The sequence below is a fragment of the Hemicordylus capensis genome, chromosome 3, assembly GCF_027244095.1.
Source record: "Hemicordylus capensis ecotype Gifberg chromosome 3, rHemCap1.1.pri, whole genome shotgun sequence".
NCBI lineage: Eukaryota > Metazoa > Chordata > Lepidosauria > Squamata > Cordylidae > Hemicordylus > Hemicordylus capensis.
In genome coordinates this window covers 87,737,375-87,754,502 of record NC_069659.1, presented here as the reverse complement: position 1 = coordinate 87,754,502, position 17,128 = coordinate 87,737,375, and the positions used below count along the sequence as shown (strand labels likewise).

At 41.1% G+C, this 17,128-nt stretch overlaps 1 protein-coding gene across 11 annotated transcripts in view; it reads left to right on the top strand.

Moving 5' to 3' along the window:
- The window catches only part of SYNJ1 (synaptojanin 1), a 131,327-nt gene that overhangs the window by 89,935 nt on the left and 24,264 nt on the right, over nt 1-17,128 (top strand). For 8 of the 11 annotated variants that reach the window (XM_053308153.1, XM_053308159.1, XM_053308154.1 and 5 more), the window contains 10 exons: nt 1,928-2,086; nt 2,977-3,133; nt 3,889-4,006; nt 4,111-4,326; nt 7,174-7,252; nt 8,073-8,235; nt 9,032-9,244; nt 12,757-12,894; nt 13,196-13,234; nt 14,100-14,144. In XM_053308153.1, coding sequence (XP_053164128.1) covers nt 1,928-2,086; nt 2,977-3,133; nt 3,889-4,006; nt 4,111-4,326; nt 7,174-7,252; nt 8,073-8,235; nt 9,032-9,244; nt 12,757-12,894; nt 13,196-13,234; nt 14,100-14,144 — 1,327 coding nt within the window. The remainder of the gene's footprint in view (nt 1-1,927; nt 2,087-2,976; nt 3,134-3,888; nt 4,007-4,110; nt 4,327-7,173; nt 7,253-8,072; nt 8,236-9,031; nt 9,245-12,756; nt 12,895-13,195; nt 13,235-14,099; nt 14,145-17,128) is intronic. The other 3 variants (XM_053308156.1, XM_053308155.1, XM_053308158.1) reach the window with 2 other exon arrangements.

Below are 17,128 nucleotides of genomic sequence, written 5' to 3'. Positions count from 1 at the left end.
TGCTGAATCAAAGAAAGGCTTCCACTAGGAAGAACTATGCAAGCAAATGGAAAAGATTCACTTCCTGCGTTGTCAAGAATGGTTTCCATCCTCTTAAGGCTACTGTCCGGCAGGTTCTCCACATTGAAGACCTCACAGCTTTCAAATGTCTCCCAAAAAGTCCACTTATCAGCAATTTCCGCAAAACATCCAGGGTGGGGTGGGAAGACGTTATTCTCCCACCCCAGCGGCAAAAGTTTTCTAAAGGGCCTCACCAGCCCATACCCTCCAGTACGGCAGCCACTGGATTAGTGGAGTATTTCTCTAGTTCTATTAGCACTAACAGAGGCACCTTTTGAACCCATGAAGACTGCTAGTCTAAAGCTGACTTCCGTGAAAGCAGTCTCCTTGGTGGCTATTACTACTGCCCACAGGATGAGTGAACATACGGCTCTGAGGATGGATGTGTCTTATACTCGCTTCTACCTGGATAAGGTGCTGCAACGTCCAGACATTACTTTCCTTCCAAAGGTTATGACAGATTTTCACATAAACCAGGACATCGTGCTACCCACCTTCTTCAACTCCCCAAGCATGCCTCTGGAAAACGCCCTTCACTCCTTGGATGTCTAGAGGGCCCTTTTGTTCTGCCTATCAAAGACAAAAGCAATCAGAAAGTATTAAAAAAACTATTCATATTTTACAAGGGAATAGAGGCTGTCCCATTGGCTTGTAGAGTAAATCCTAATGACGTATAACCTAAGTCTATCAGGGCACATTCAACTAGAGCTTATGGTGCCTCTGCAGCTCATCTATCTGGCATATCTTTGGGGGGCATTTGTAGGGTAGCTACCTGGACCTCTGAACAGCCTTTCGTGAGACATTATGCCATTGACTTGCTGCGTTTTGTAGCGGAAGTGAATTTTGGGAGAGGTGTTCTCAAAAGGGTGTTACAGTAAAACTATTGCTTCCTCCTCCTAAAAGGAGCTTACTAAACACCCATTGTAATGGATTCAACAGATCATGCGCCAGATAAACAGGTTGCTCAGCTGTAACTGATGATCTGGTAGTGATCCGTTGACATCCATTAGACCCTCCCAGGCCTCCCCTCCGCAGTAGTGCTTAAGTCTACGTAGTAGGACTTACCTAATGCTCCAAAGATGCTTGACTGCTCCGGCAGTCTCCAAGGAACTGAAGTGCTGGCGCTTCCTCCCGCCTTTAATAGCCATGTGGTCACGTGGGGCAGGGCGCAAGCGCTGAGAGGAGCTGTGGAACTCCACACTAAGAGGCTTCCGCGCAGGTGCAAGAACCCATTCTAATGGATGTCAACAGATCACTACCAGATCATCAGTTACAGATGAGCAACTTGTTTTTTCCATAGAAGAAAAATTATGGGAAATGTTTCCATTTTGGGAATTTTCCATCTCTGCATTTATTTCACAATTCTGGTCAGTAGTTAAGCTCGTTCCCTTCCATGTACAATATCAGTACAATATTTTATTTTTGTTCCTGTGATATAATAGTGGCGTTCCCTTTAATTTGATATCAAAGTAGGGTAGTACAAACACTTCCTGTCCACATCCATTGTTAAATGCATTTTTGTATGCAGAATTTCTTAAACATCCTTACAATTTTGAGGCAGAATGCAAATTTGATCACATACATCAGTATGAGTTTTTAAATGAATTGTTCTATTAAAGTTCCCCTTATCTAAGCTACTATATATATAACACATAAAGTTCTACTAAGAGTAGGGAGCACCCAAGATAAGTTAGCCATGATTAATTTATTGATTTCAATGGTGCTTAGTTATAATTAACTCATCTGGATGCTGCCTATGGATTTTACTCAATTTTACAAAAAGGAATACATTCGGGGTACGTTAATGGCTAACAAACACTCTGGGTTCAAATTCAACTTTACTTTTTCTTTCTTTCTGTTTTCCCAGGGAAGATTGCTGTTCTCCCATGACTATGTATTCTGGTGTGGTGACTTTAATTATCGCATTGATCTTCCTAATGAGGAAGTAAAGGACCTAATTCGGCAGCAGAATTGGGATGCTCTTATTGCAGGAGATCAACTGATTAATCAGAAAAATGCTGGGCAGGTAACATCTCTGGCTTCCTTTACAGATGTGATGTTTTGCTTTTTGTGGTGTTGGCTACTTATGTTGACAGGTTTTATAAGTCTCTGCATTAGGACTGGAGTACTGTAAGTCTGCATGTTCAGAAATCTAGTGCAGAATTAAACAGACTGGCACCTCAGTCCTATTTCTGGTTGGAGCTATTGAGGTGCATGCACTGTGCCACAGCTACTACAGTGGTATCCTGTAATGCAAGCCAGAACCAAAAGCTTTGTCCTACTGTAGTGGTATCAGAGCAAATGAGTATTTAGCCCATATCATGACAGAAATCAGTACACAGCTGGTCACATATTTAAACAATTTGCTGGTTTTGCAATACAAAAGGAGAAGGTGTTTGAAGACAAGATATAAAAATCATATAGCTTTATCCTTTTTTTAAAATATCTTGATCTCTTGCATAACTAGATCTCTGCTTCATTTGGTCAATGTTACCATTTTTACTGAACTTAAATTGGGTTTTGTGACATTTGCAGCACTTGTGTTTGGGTTATTACTCAATAAGGAAAACAGAATCAAGCCCATTTTTTCACTAAAGTAATTATAAAATTGAATTGCCAAATTTGTAAGAGACTTCTCAAAACAAATTTTAGTTGGCAAAACTTTAGAACTTCTTAAACCAAGTTTCACTGGTTTAAGAATATTTAATCTATATCTATTTAAGAATCTGTATAACCATTGAAAATGACTGCTTTTTATCTGTGTACAGGTTTAGACCATTACTACTATATCTGTCTTTATTTATTGAAGTTTTAAGCCAACTTGGTGGTTTCATGACAGATTTGTATAAAAGCTACATTTTCCACCTTAAAGAGAAAATTTGCAGCTCTCCTGATGCTCTAACTTCTTTCCTACAGATATTTAGACACTTTTTAGAGGGGAAAATAGTCTTTGCCCCTACATACAAATATGACTTATTTTCGGATGACTACGATACCAGTGAAAAATGTCGTACACCAGCCTGGACAGATCGAGTACTGTGGAGAAGAAGAAAATGGCCTTTTGACAGATCAGGTCAGATAATATAATTGAGTTTTTAGCAGGGTGAAAGTAGTACAAGTGCTTCCAGTAAGATAGTATAATGCATATGGAATCATGGTCTAGGTTACTCTTGTACTATTGGAAGACTGATTTTCATTCATTTATCACTCTCTTTGCTGCCTCCTGTTGTATACTTCCTGTCCTGGAAAGTTCCCCAATCCTTAGGAGTGGATTTTTGAGGGGTGGGCTGCAGAGAGAAGTGGGAAAGCCCTGTTCCGTAAGTTTGGCTCTACTCAGGAAAGTTAGGGTCCAAACTTGACTTTTCTTTTTAATACTGAAGCAATTTATTAAATAACTTGACCAGTTTATTTTGGAATATATAGTTTCCCCCCCTCATTATCACAGTATGCATAGTTGTAGCCAGAGATATACAAAAGATTAACTTTCTATGGAATTCATCACCAATTCTCAGTTTATGTCTGTGCATGGTTATACATGCCCAAGTTTCTGAAAAGTATGTGAAGTACTTTGATCTCTTGAAATGTGCAATTTAAATGCAAAGTGGCATTAGGTACTGTGTACACATGCAGCTTCTATACTTGCTGAGCCACCTTGGTCGAATTACCTTCAGGTCTCTGAAAACTCCAAAGCTAGGGCCTGACACAAACCTTAACTCTACATGTATCCTTCTCAGTTTCCCTTCAGACATGCTCTTTTGCACTGTAGGCTTTTAATCTGAACACAGTATTTTAAGGCATATTAATATATTTTCTTGTATGAATTCTTAGCGGAAGATATGGATCTTCTGAATTCCAGTTTTCATGATGAAAGTAAACTTCTTTACACATGGAATCCTGGAACTTTGTTGTATTATGGAAGGGCAGAACTGAAAACATCTGATCATAGGTTTGAATTTGGCATTTTTATAATGTCTACTCTTTTGAAAGACTATTGTGCTCATATTTCTCAGCCACTGATTATTTTCCAATGTTTTACTTGTATTATTTCAGGCCTGTTGTTGCACTGGTTGATATAGACATCTTTGAAGTTGATGCAGAAGAGCGACAGAAAATATACAAGGAAGTAATTGCAGTGCAGGGACCACCCGATGGTACTATAATGGTCTCTATAAAAGGGTCATCTGCAGAAGAAAACTATTTTGATGACAGTTTGATTGATGAACTCCTTCAAAAGTTTGCTACTTACGGTGAAGTGATACTCATAAGGTTAGGGCAACCTTATTTCAAGGATATTTTTCTGACATGTCAGTTCTGTTCATTGCCCTTCAAATGGAAGCATCCTTATATATCTAAAATAGCTGTAGGAGGCTATCAAAAGCAGCACTGTGTAGGAGTAATACTTAGTAATTTAATATATTTAATATTAAATAAGGGGTTGCCTACAAACTTAATATATTTGTAGGTGTTGTGAACTACACCTGATTTTGCGCACTGTACATGCTCAGAGGGAAAGAGGCAAGGTCACATCATACACAAACTGAATTGGTTCTTGGAGATGGTGACCATGTAGGATCTGGGCGCGCAAACAGAGAAAGAGAGAGACACACTCAGAAAGTTCAATGGGCTTTATTATGAACAGTTGCTCATCAGGATAAAATAATCCACATTAAAAACTTGTTTCCGATTCAAGGTGTAGTGTAATGTGCCTAACTAACACATGTGTGTGCAATCAGTAATTACAGATATCTAATAATCTAACAAATCCTAAATAGAGCATTTAGAGAGAAGCAGAGAGAGGAGGAGGAGGAAGGGGCTTAGGAAGGGGGTAGCAGTGATTAGTAAGGAGGAGGAAAGTAGGGATCCAAGGCTTGTGAAGGCAGCATACTACCAGGATCAGAAGCTTGAGAACGGTGGATCTTTCAGCTGAAGGAGAGAAGCTTTTGGCTGGAGACAGGAGCTTTTAGATCAAGCATGCAGTTTGCTCAGAGCACGGCTGAGAGTCAGAGCACCATGGCTGGGGAAGTCTTGACTTCTCACTTCGCAGCAGAAGTCACAAACAGTCCCTTCTCCCATGGGAAGAGTTCCTGCCTCTAGCCCCACGGCTTGGGCAGCAAACCCTTGGATTGCTCGTGAGCAGATCTTGCTTGTAGGCACAAGATTGCTTGTAGGCACAAGACTGCCTATCTGCCATGTCCAGAGACTCCTTCTTATAGTGGTTCCATCCTTTGGTGTTCATTTGAGTCTTCTGGATCACAAAAGGCGTGTCTATTCCTGCTATCCTCTGAATATTGTCTTTTAATTACCAAAATTAGCTCAGGATATTTGGTCAGTCCAGGGTAAACAGGGTCTCTCCTGTTAGCAGAGTATTGTTCTATTGTCATTCCCCAAAACAAATCTACATCTTCTCCTGCCTTGTCCCAAGAATGTTAAAAGTCAGGAGTTAGTGAAAGAGTTAGTTCTATTTGTGTGAGACAGCAATTAAATTACTTCTTGTGTACCTCTGTCTAGTGTGTAATTATAACAAAAGAATATTTAAAGTAACATCAAAAGGGGTACATGTGTGAGGCAAGTTAATCAACACATTTGACTAAGGCAGAAGCATCCTGTCAGTGAGGTAAGGGGATTACTGGACAGCAGGTTAATTTCAGCAGTGTGAGACTGGTAGTTAAGCCTGACCCATTGTGTCTCTTGTGAGTTCCACAAACACTGATAAACAATGCTAGATTACCCCTGCCTCTACAACTCATTTATCAGGCACTACTCAGGCAGATCTGGGTGTCAATTCACCCTCAAGTTCAGGCATTTAATTGAACTCTTAATATAAAATGAAATCAGACACAGGCCTGGATTCCATATACTTCTGGGTTGGTACCTCTGGGTTGAAAGTTGGGGTCAAAGGGGGGGGTCCCCAACATAGGCAGCCCCTTTACACAAGAGTGTGCAAGGAATAGTAACAAACTTCTCTACTGTCAATTGTCAATTATTAATAATATGTAAGTGTGGTTGCTTGGATCCATATCCAGCCCTGCTCCTCCGTGTGGCACTGAAGTTCAAAAGATACATATAAATGTGTCTAGAATAATGTTTTGATGTATGACAACAACAAATACTTATATACCACTTTTCAACAAAAGGTTCCAAAGCAGTTTATATAGAGAAGTCTGTCTGTCTGTATAACTCAATGTCTGTTTGTCTGTTCCCTATACATTCCCACACCCTTTGTGCTATTGGGACCAAACTTTGCAAAGTGACTACTTAGGACCCTACAAGTAACATAAGTTAACCAGGAACCCCGACAACCACCTCACACAGACAGATGGATATACAACGGGTATATCCACAAAATGGATATGGATTGGATGTAATAACAAAGAAACACACACCATAAGCCTGAGCAATGCTGGGTACTAAAACTAGTAATAAATAAAAAAGATGGATCCCTGTCCCCAAAGTGCTCACAATCTAAAAAGAAGCATGATAGACATCAGCAACAGTCACTGGAGGGTACTCTGCTGGGGTTGGACAGGGCCAGTTATTCTCCCCCTGCTAAATAAAGAGAATCACCATGTTAAAAGGTGCCTCTTTGCCCAGGTAGCACAGTGGTTAAGATATTTAGCTTTAGACACAATGTATATGTTCCTAGGTCTCCTAGGTATTTAAGGCTGCTTGCTTGTCATCCACACGTTACACATCTGGTGTAGGAAGCACTGGTGCACGTACAGTAAAAATGACTGTGCATGAAGTGTGGAACATAGGAAACTGCCTTATACCAACCAGACCTTTGGTCCATCTAGCTCATTATTGTCTCCACAGACTGGCAGCAGCTTCTCCAAGGTTGTAGGCAGGAGTTTCTCTCAGACCTATCTTGGAAGAAGCTAGGGAGGGAACTTGAAACCTTCTTGGAGATGACAGGGAGGGAACTTTGAACCTTGTGCATGCAAGCATGCAGATACTCTTCCCAGAGCAACCCCATCCCAGAGGTGAATATCTTACAGTGCTCGCATGTCTCCCATTCAAATGCAAGCCAGGGTGGACCCCACTTAGCAAAAGGGACAATTCATGCTTGCTACCACAATAAATTTTTTGTAACTTTGATGCTTGTTATATTTACAGATTTGTAGAAGATAAAATGTGGGTGACATTTTTGGAAGGGAGTTCTGCTTTGAATGTTCTGAATCTAGATAACATTGAGGTAACAGATTTCTAAACCTATTTGGTAGCCTGCTAAGTATACATTTAGAATGACCCTTGTGTTTAGTATTCTGTCGTGTTCATGGGGTATACATTTCCAATGAATTGTTCATATATAGTTTGTGAATTGAAGGCTAAATTTTAGCTGAGGCCTGCTGAATACTAGCCCCAGTGGACCATGATTTAAGTATATAAAGCAGGCAGGCATCTTTCTATTAAATTGCCTTCTAGCCCTGCAAGTCTAGATATTTGGATGAAATATTCTGGTGGTTCCATTTAGCAGTCGTGCAAGCCCAGCAGCCTGCCTATTGAGAAATAGCAAATAATGCCCTTTGAATTCCCACAGAGATAACAGTTACTTTGCTGATAATAAAATGAGATCAAATTGGCCACTGGTGGTTTATGTGTAAAATATACTGTCTCAAACTGAGTCAAACCATTGTTCCCACTTAAATTAGTATCGACTAACTGGCAGTATCTTTCCAGACAGTGCCCTTCCCAGCCCTACCTGGAGGTGTCAGAGATTGAACCTTGGACCTTCTGCATGTGCTCTTCAACTGTTGGTTCCTTAGGTTGACAGATATTAATGTTCTTAACCTCTGGAATCCCCTCCATTTTGTTCCTGAAATATGTAGCCTTTAAGGTTACTTTGAATTACTGCATCTTCTAGGCTCTCGTAGGAGTTGTTAATAGGGATCCTCCTATTAGATGGTGAGGGACAAACCTCACTCCCATCTTCATTGTTTTACTTTTATTGCTTATGTTTATTTGCATTAGCTTTGTAAAACTTGTACGTTTTCTTTCATCTAATTCATATTCAGCTTCTTGGTCGAACAGTCAACATTAACTTGAAAAGCCCAGATTGGATTAAGACTTTAGAAGAAGAGATGAGTCTAGAGAGAGTTAATTTTGGCTTACCATCATCAACAAGTTCTACTTTGCTTTGTGAAGATGCAGAAGTTTCTGCAGACTACGATATGGAAGGTTTGCTGAACTAAGAATTGACAGCATCTGTAGTATAGATTCTATTACTGCTTGAGTCACACATTGAAATGAAACATGTGTCAATTTACATCTATATTCTGTATAGCCAAGATGAATAAGACTAAAGCAATCAAAATAATTCAAACTGCCTAGTGTATAATGCCACAGTTTTGTTGGCTATTGAACTTGAGCTTACATGATTGTTGACCAACAGAATCTAAACATATAGGGTTTTTTTTACTTTGCATTCTTAATCTTTGTCAGTAGTACAGCAACACTAGTTTATTAAATAATTGGTTCTTATTTGCTTTGAAATTTTGCTTAAAGATGAACTAGAATTTTCGTGTTCCTAAATCAATTAGAACCTCAGCTCTCATTTGTGGTCAGATTTAATCCACTTTGCATATATCCGACCTATATTTAATCTTGATTATGGAGATTGAGTAGGGAAGTGATGTAGCTCTGTTAACAGGTTTTTTAAAGCTGGATTTGCTATATGAATTGTAGTACATTTGGATGGATATTCTTCTTAATTGAGAATAGTTTACTGTTGGGATTTGCTATAGCATTGTCTCTGTTCTTTGTATAGGATGTGCTTGTCTATTTGAATGTATCATGTGTACCAGCTTTGGGGAGGAGTCTTTCTGCATAAGAGACTGTTAGGCTAAGAAAACAATAGAGACTATGTTTTAATTAGTAACAAATATCAGACTCTTGTTTCTCAGTTAAATTTGCTTCCTGTACAATTACTTCTAGAGGATAAGTAATTTCTCTGCAACATTTTCTTCATTTCTAGGTGATATTGACGACTATAGTGCTGAAGTAGAAGAAATTCTTCCTCAGCATCTACAGCTAGCAGCAAGTTCTGGTTTTGGAGTCTCACCTGGCTCTTCGCCTCGTTCAAGCCCCTGCCAATCACCTACATTCTCAGATGGGCCACCTCCAACCCTGCCAACAAGACCAAGCAGAACACCTAACAAGACTCCTGGACCACCTGTATCTTCTCAAGGTGTTACTACATCTTGTCAAATCTTGCTCTACTTATGCAGGCATTTGATATTGGGGTGTGGGGGCGGGGCAGTACATACTTGCATATTCCAGCCTCATATGTATACAATCAAGTTTGAAAGAAAGCTTAGTAAGCGGGAAATGAGAAGACACGATGTCTCACATTAGTTTGAATGGCAAATAGCTTCACAGGCACAGGCACATGGGCTATCCTTATAACAGCACAGGTACTCTAAACTTTCTCACTCAAGTGCCCAACACTGGCTCAAGCAAAGTGCTTCAACAACATAAAAGCATCATTGTTTTTATTTATTTTTTATTTTATTTTATTTCTACACCTCCCTTCCAAAAATGGCACAAGGTAGCTTACATTAAAACAAAACAATTAAAACCAATTAACAATTAAAAACAGAGGCCATAAAACACCATAAAACAATTAACAGTTTTAAAACAGTTTAAAAACCCTGGAAAACCAGGTTACAGCAAGTTAAAAACATTTACAACAAATTAAAAACCCTGGAAGGCCAGGCCAAACAGGTTTTGAGGGCTACCACTGCTAACTGGTCAAAGAGGCACCTTTTACCGTGGTGATTCTCTTTATTTAGCAGGGGGAGAGTAACTGGCCCTATCCACCCCCAGCACAGTACTTCCAGTGACTGTAGCTGGGGCCTGTCTTATGTTTCTTTTTAGAATGTGAGCCCTTTGGGGACAGGGTTCCATCTTATTTGTTTATTTCTCTTTGTAAACCGTCCTGAGCCATTTTTGGAAGGGCGGTATAGAAATCAAATTATTATTATTATTGTTGTTGTTGTTGTTGTTGTTGTTGTTATTGTTATTGTTATTATATCCTGAAGGCCAATAATAAATTAAAATTACAGATCTCTGCATGGAGTGCATTCCACAGCCCAGGAGCAGCTAGAGAGAAGGCCTGCCTCTGAGTCACCACCAGATGTACAGGTGGTAACTGGAGATGGACCTTTTCAGATGACCTTAATGTGCGGTAGGGATCATGCAGAAGAAGGCGCTCTCTAAGGGGTTCAGATCCCCATTCAGTCATAATACTTGCTGGGTGACTCTGGGCCAGTCACTTCTCTCTCAACCTAACCTATTTCACAGGGTTGTTGTGAGGAGAAACTTAGCTATATATACCACTCTGGGGTCCTTGAAGGAAGAGCGGAATATTTAAAAAAACAAAACAACAACCAAAAAACCAGCACTTTGTATTTTGCCCGGAAACATATCGGCAACCAGTGCAACTGTTTCAAAACAGACATAATATGGTCTCTCCAAGCTGGCTGCCTCATTTTAAATGAAGTTTCTGAACTACGTACGAAGGCAGCCCCACATAGAGTGTATTGCAGTAGTCAAGCCTGGAGGTTACCAGCTGGTGCACCACTGTTTTGAGGTTGTCGTCTTCAAGGAATGGATGCAGCTGTGGAATCAGCTGAAGTTGAAAGAAAGCACTCCTGGCCATAGCCTCCACCTGAGATACCAGGGTGAAGCCTGGGTTCAGGAGTACTCCCAAGCTGTGCACCTGCTCCTTCCTGGGGAGTGTAACCCCATCCAGCACAGGAAGATCTAGCTCATCCTTCAGATTCTGAACCCCTACAATGAGCACCTCTGTCTTGCTTGTATTCAGCTTCAATTTGTTACCCCTCACCCAACCCATTACTACCTGTAGGCAGCCATTTAGGGAATGAATGCCAGTTCATGATGATAAAGATGAAATGGAGAAATAGATTTGGGTGTTGTCAGCATACTGATAACACCCAGCACCAAACCTCCTGATGACCTCACCCAGCAGTTTCATGTAGATATTAAAAAGCAATGGTGCAGAATGGAGCCCTGAGGCACTCCATTGAACAGCTCCCGTTTGAGAAACAGCTGTCACCAAGCTCCACCATCTGGAATCTGCCTGAGAGATAGGAGCGGAACCTCAAAGTGGTGCCCCCTATCTCCAACTCCTCGAGGCGATCCAGAAGGATACCATGGTTGATGGTATTGAATGTTGCCAAAAGAGTCACACTGCCTCTGTCAATTCCCCAGTAGAGGTCATCCATCAGACCAACCAAGGCTGTCTCAACCCCATAGCCTGCTCTAAAGCCAGTTTGAAATGGGTCTAGATAATCAGTTGGGTCCAAAACTGCCGGGAGCTGGTCGGCCACCACCTTCCCAATCACCTTGCCCAACCAAGTGATTTTGGAGATTGGCCTATAACTATCTATTGCCAAGGGATCCAGGGAAGGCTTCTTAAGCGATCTAACCATTGTCTCCTTCAAACATGGAGACACCCTTTTCTCCCTCAGCGATGCATTTATGATATTGACTAGGCCACCTCCAACAATCTCCCTGCTAGATAGAAGCAGCCAAGTCAAGCAAGGATCCAGAAAACAAGTGGTAGGCAAGCCTGAGGCATGACCGGCGTGCTGCCTGAAGGGGGCTGGCCTTTGGGGTGGGACTGAGGGCTGGGGGGAAGTTATACTGCAGGTGGTGGATGTTTTTTGTGTGCGTGTGTGTGTTTTGTTTTTTTTAAATATTCCGCTCTTCCTTCAAGGACCCCAGAGTGGTGTATATAGTTAAGTTTCTCCTCACAACAACCCTGTGAAGTAGGTTAGGTTGAGAGAGAAGTGACTGGCCCAGAGTCACCCAGCAAGTATCATGGCTGAATGGGGATTTGAACACCTTAGAGAGAGCCTTCTTCTGCATGATCCCTACCGCACATTAAGGTCATCTGAGAAGGCCCATCTCCAGTTTTTTGCTTTTGGGAGGGTATAGGAACCGAACCCCCACAATCCCATAGACTCAATGCCTCATTATCCATGGTTTCATTAAAGGCAACTCTGCACCAAACTTTTTTCTGGAACATTCTTCAAATATATTGTATACCACCAGTAAGAGAAAAAAGCTCTTAAATCTCAATCTTATACTTATGTTGGAATGCAAGAGTAGAATGAGTACTGGCACTCTTGCATGAAGGCGTATTGAAGAGCTTAAAATTATTAATGAATGCAGGAGAGTATCAGAGTTGAGCATTGACTTAAGTTGCTACTGAGCTCTTGTCTGTGGTAGGCTTGTCTGAAAGAAAAGGAATTGTGAGAGAAATATATGCACATTTATGCTGTGAAATCAGTAAAGTGCTGCATTAAAAGAACCAAGTGAGCCAAGATATGTGCTAAAAGGGAGAGCATGAGAAGTGCCTACAAGTCTCAGTAAGTCTGTAGGGATTCAAATACTGAAATAGCTGACCTAGGGAGGGCCATCTCTAAATTAGCCTGTAGGTTTTTGGCACCTCTGTAAGGTATTGTTGTTATGACTAGCTTTTAACATTTTTTTAATGACTCTTGTGCAAAATTTCAAATCAGATGTCTTGACTCTTAAATGTATTAAACTGATTTCGTGTAGAGCTTTATTGGATCTGTGTGCTTTGAAGGGGATATTTTGATAAAATGGGCCATATTTAAATGCAAGATTTTTTTTGGTTTTGAAATCTCTCATTTAAATTATAATTTTTAGGTTCTCCAATTGACTTCCAGCCAGTTACTCAGCTAAGAGAGTCCACTCAAAGCTTGGAACCCAAACGTCCACCTCCACCTCGCCCAGTTGCACCTCCTGCTCGTCCTGCTCCACCACAGCGACCACCTCCACCATCAGGTAAGGCAACAAAATATACACATGCAAATAGTTGAATGTAAGTAAACTTAGATCTATGTGGCAAGTTTTAGTTGTATAATAAGCTGTTATAACTCAGTAACATGACTGAGCTAGGACTAGTAACTTTTTTCTGCAGCTGCTTTTCTGTGTTTAGTTGTGCCAGATTTTGTCATTGTGTGAGCATCAGGTCCTCGTGGACTGTACAATAGACAATGCATTTATTAACAATGTTTGAACTTATTTTAATACTCCTTTCTATTGACATTCTTTCTTTACTGCTGCATTCTTTTTCGCTCTTGAGGGGGTAAAAGTCCTGCACCTACTAGAAAAGAACTTGGAGGTAATGAATGTGTTCAAATACAACTTAATGAACAAAACATTTGTAGCAATTAAAGTAGCACTGTATTGTTCTTGAGAATGTGTTGATATTTGGAAATTTGGATGACCTTTTCTAGAACATAATGGGTGTATCCACAATTTCCTTTACTTTGGAGAAAGCTTTGGAATGAAGACAACTATCTTTCCCTAAAAGTAGTATAGTGTCACCTAGTGCCTCTAAAAGAATCACAGGTGGCATCAGGAGCAAAGTAATATGGCTTACAAATGTAATTGAAATGATGTTGGGGTAGACTTTGATTCACATACAGCTCAGTTTTCTAGTAGCTTGCATAAATATTTAAATACTACTTTTTAAAGGAAGAGAGGAAAATATTTGAAGTATTTTGCTTATTCTATGAATGTGTCTTCCCTGTTTATCCGCCATGACTGAATCCTCTATAACTTGGCCAGATTGTCTTCCGTTAGCTTCAGAGCAGCTTACTTGAATTACTGTCAAGTAAAAGACAGTGAGACTAATACTTCAGATGTGAACCAAGAACTATGTCTATGAGCAACTTGGAATTTTTCTTCTTTTCAGCTAAGCAGTTCCATTCAGTGATTCCTTCTGCAGCCTGCAAGAAGCATGAGTTCCTAAACTTATGTTTTGTTTGCCTTTATAGAATAAATCTTCATAAAAAGAGAGATCCTTTCACTGAAATGTAAAACAAACGCTTTCTAAAAATCTTTCTAATTGCAAACTCTGCTTGCTTATTTTTCACACTGCAATGCATACTTTGTTCAAAAAAAAAATCCTTGCAGATTTAAGTTCTGTTTGTCCTATTGTGTCTGCTATACTACATACTGCTTTTCTGCTTTTCTCTGATAAGGTCTTGGTGCTCCTCCCAGCCCTGTTGTAGCTAGGAAAGAAGAAGGTAAAAGCTTTTGTAATGTCACACTGCATTTTTAAATTGTATGTGCAAATATTCATGAACCGCTATGTTCTAACTTTCATGTAGTGTTTTTTTAGATTCCCAACTACTTGTACCTGAGGATCTTAGTGATCTGGTATCCTTCACAACATGGTCATTGCACCTGTGCGATAGTCCCTATGGAAGGATTTCATGTTCCTCATAGCGCTCTGGTGCTCTACCCTTTGCACGCAGAGCACACTTGGTATCTACAGTTGCAGAGGATTTCTGTAGTGTCCAGTCTCCCCTCCCTCTAAAGCAGGAATTCTCAAACTTGGGTCCTCAGGTGTTATTGGACTTCAACTCCCATAATCCCCAACCAAAGGCCACTGAGGCTGGGGATTATGGGAGTTGAAGTCCAATAACACCTGAGGACCCAAGTTTGAGAATCCCTGCTCTAAAGAGTTAACAGGAAGTGAACCTTTGTCTTGACTGACAGGCTGGCAAACTCCAAGGCACAACCAATCAGTATGCCAGGTGGGTGGGACCTAGAGAGCTGTTGCTGGGAATTCTGGGAAGAAAGGAAGTCTGTGCTGGAGGAGCAATACTTTATCCCAACCTACTGCTGATACTTCACTTAAACATTCCCGGGACCTGCCTCCCTGCCAGCACAACTGCCTGTACCATGGCCTACAGAACCAGCTACTCCACCTTCCCCTATTGAGATACCTACTCCTCCTGCAGGCTCTGGAGGGACCACTCCTTTACCAGAACAGCGCATGCAACTACTTTTGCCACAAACGGTATTGGGTTCCCTTCTATGGTGGATGCTATCAGAAAGCCTCATAAGAGGTATCCAGTCCCATCCCCCAAATCGCTACTCTGACTCTTACAACAGATGCTTCTCTGAAAAGATGGGGTGCATATTGTGGAGGGCTTCAGGCACAGAGTTGCTGGAACCATCAGTCACTCTTTCATATAAACTTGCTAGAACTGTGGGCCATCCAGCTGGCCCTGAAGTCCTTCCTGCTGTTACTAAATGGAAACACTCAAATTCTACTGGACAACACAATCACTATAATGTACATAAACAGACAGGGTGGCACAGCTTCCAAATCTCTTTGCAACCTGTCCATCCAACTCTGGGACTGGTGCATGGAACATCACATTTACCCACTAGCCCTTCACATCAAGGGCACCGACAATACATTGGCATACAATCTCAGCAGAGAAACAGACTTAACCTGCCAACATGAATGGGAGATCGACAACATCCCTTCTGTCAGTGGGGGACTCCCCAAGTGGACCTCTTCACAACCCAATTCAACAAGAAGTGCCCTCTCTTCTGCTTGAGAGTGTCAATAGGAAAGGAATATCTGGGGGATGCCTTCCAGATCCCTGGAACATGCATCTATTATACCTCTTCCCACCCCTTCCTCTGCTATCATATGTTGTGAGCAAAATCTTACAGCTAAAGACAAATTGCATAATACTCATACTGTGGTGGCTGAGACAGCCGGGCTTCCTCCTCCTCCTCTTGCGACTGTCCAAAGGCAACCATCACTGCCTTCACCAGAGTCTGAACCTCCTCTCACAGAACAGTGACAAGGTCCATCTCGCAGCCTCCAAACGTTGAACATGTGTGCCTGGAGGGTGAACTCTTCTACCAGATCTTGCTCCATGAGATGAAAGCTTCCATCAGACGTAACTACCCCTGTAAGTGGAGAAGGTTTGTGAGCTCTGCAAGGTCTAGGGCTTCGAACCAATTACTGACTCCATACTATATGTGACCTTAAAGAACTCATGTTTTTCTATTCATCCATCAAAGTCCATATATCAGCCCTGTCTGCAGGTTGGAACTCCAAGACCTCGTTCTCCCACCCTGACTACAGAAGGTTTCTCAAAGAGCTGGGCAATCTTTATTCACCAATAAAAAAGCCAGTAGGACCCTGGATCCTCTCCCTCGTGCTCTACACTTATGGAGGTTCCTTTTGAACCATTATCTGCAGCCTCTCTTAATCTTTTCTCCTTAAAGACAGCTTTCCTAATTGCGATTACCACTGCTAGAAGAGTAAGGAAACTGGCCACCCTAAGAGCCGACGTTCCTTTTATGGTGTTCTTTCCAAATAAAGTAGTTATGTGGACTGACCCTGCTTTCCTACCTACAGTTGTCTGACTTCCATATTAACCAAGATATTATCCTCCCTGCATTTTTCATAAAGCCTGTCACGCCCCTGGAACATTCAGGACCAAGGACTTTAGAATACCCAACAGACTCTTTGTCGCCTTTTGAAGGCGCAAACAGAGGCCAGCCTATCTCTCGACAAAGACTTTTGGAATGGCTGGTCCAATTGGCCTCCCCGCTCTTTGGATGTACCTACCTACCTTCCTCACTTGGAGAAGTCCTTTTTTCTAACAGCGGCCATTTGGGAACTGAGCTGGGAAGCACTCTGCCACCAAATAAACTGAGCACACTCTTTGCACGAAGGGAGGAGCACCAGAGCATTATAAGGAGCTTGAAATCCTTCCGTGGCAACTATTGCTCAGGCATAAAGCCCAAGTTGTGAATGATACTAGATCACCAAAAGATCAAAAGTTACAGATGAGCAACCTATTTTCCATAACTACTTGTACTTGAGGATTTTCACTGTTAATATTTTGATCCTATACATGCTTATTTTGGTTCTTATGCACCGCCCAGAGCCTCTGGATAGGGTGGTATAAAAATGTAATCATTAAATATAATATCTGGGAGTAAGCCTCGCTGAACACAGTGGGATTATTTCTGGGTAGGATTTCAGTGCTCAATACTTCTTGTTGTGACAAATTGAATCATTGTTTTTCCAGAAGGAATGATTCTATCAAAGGATATAATTTTTTAAAATTCTAAAAGCAATCAGTGCATTCCAGGGCAAATGTGTTTTCTCATAGTTTGAACAAATCGACCCTTCAGGACTGAAATTGTTCTGAAGGGCTAAATTGTGTGAGAAATATTTCTAAGGCAGTGT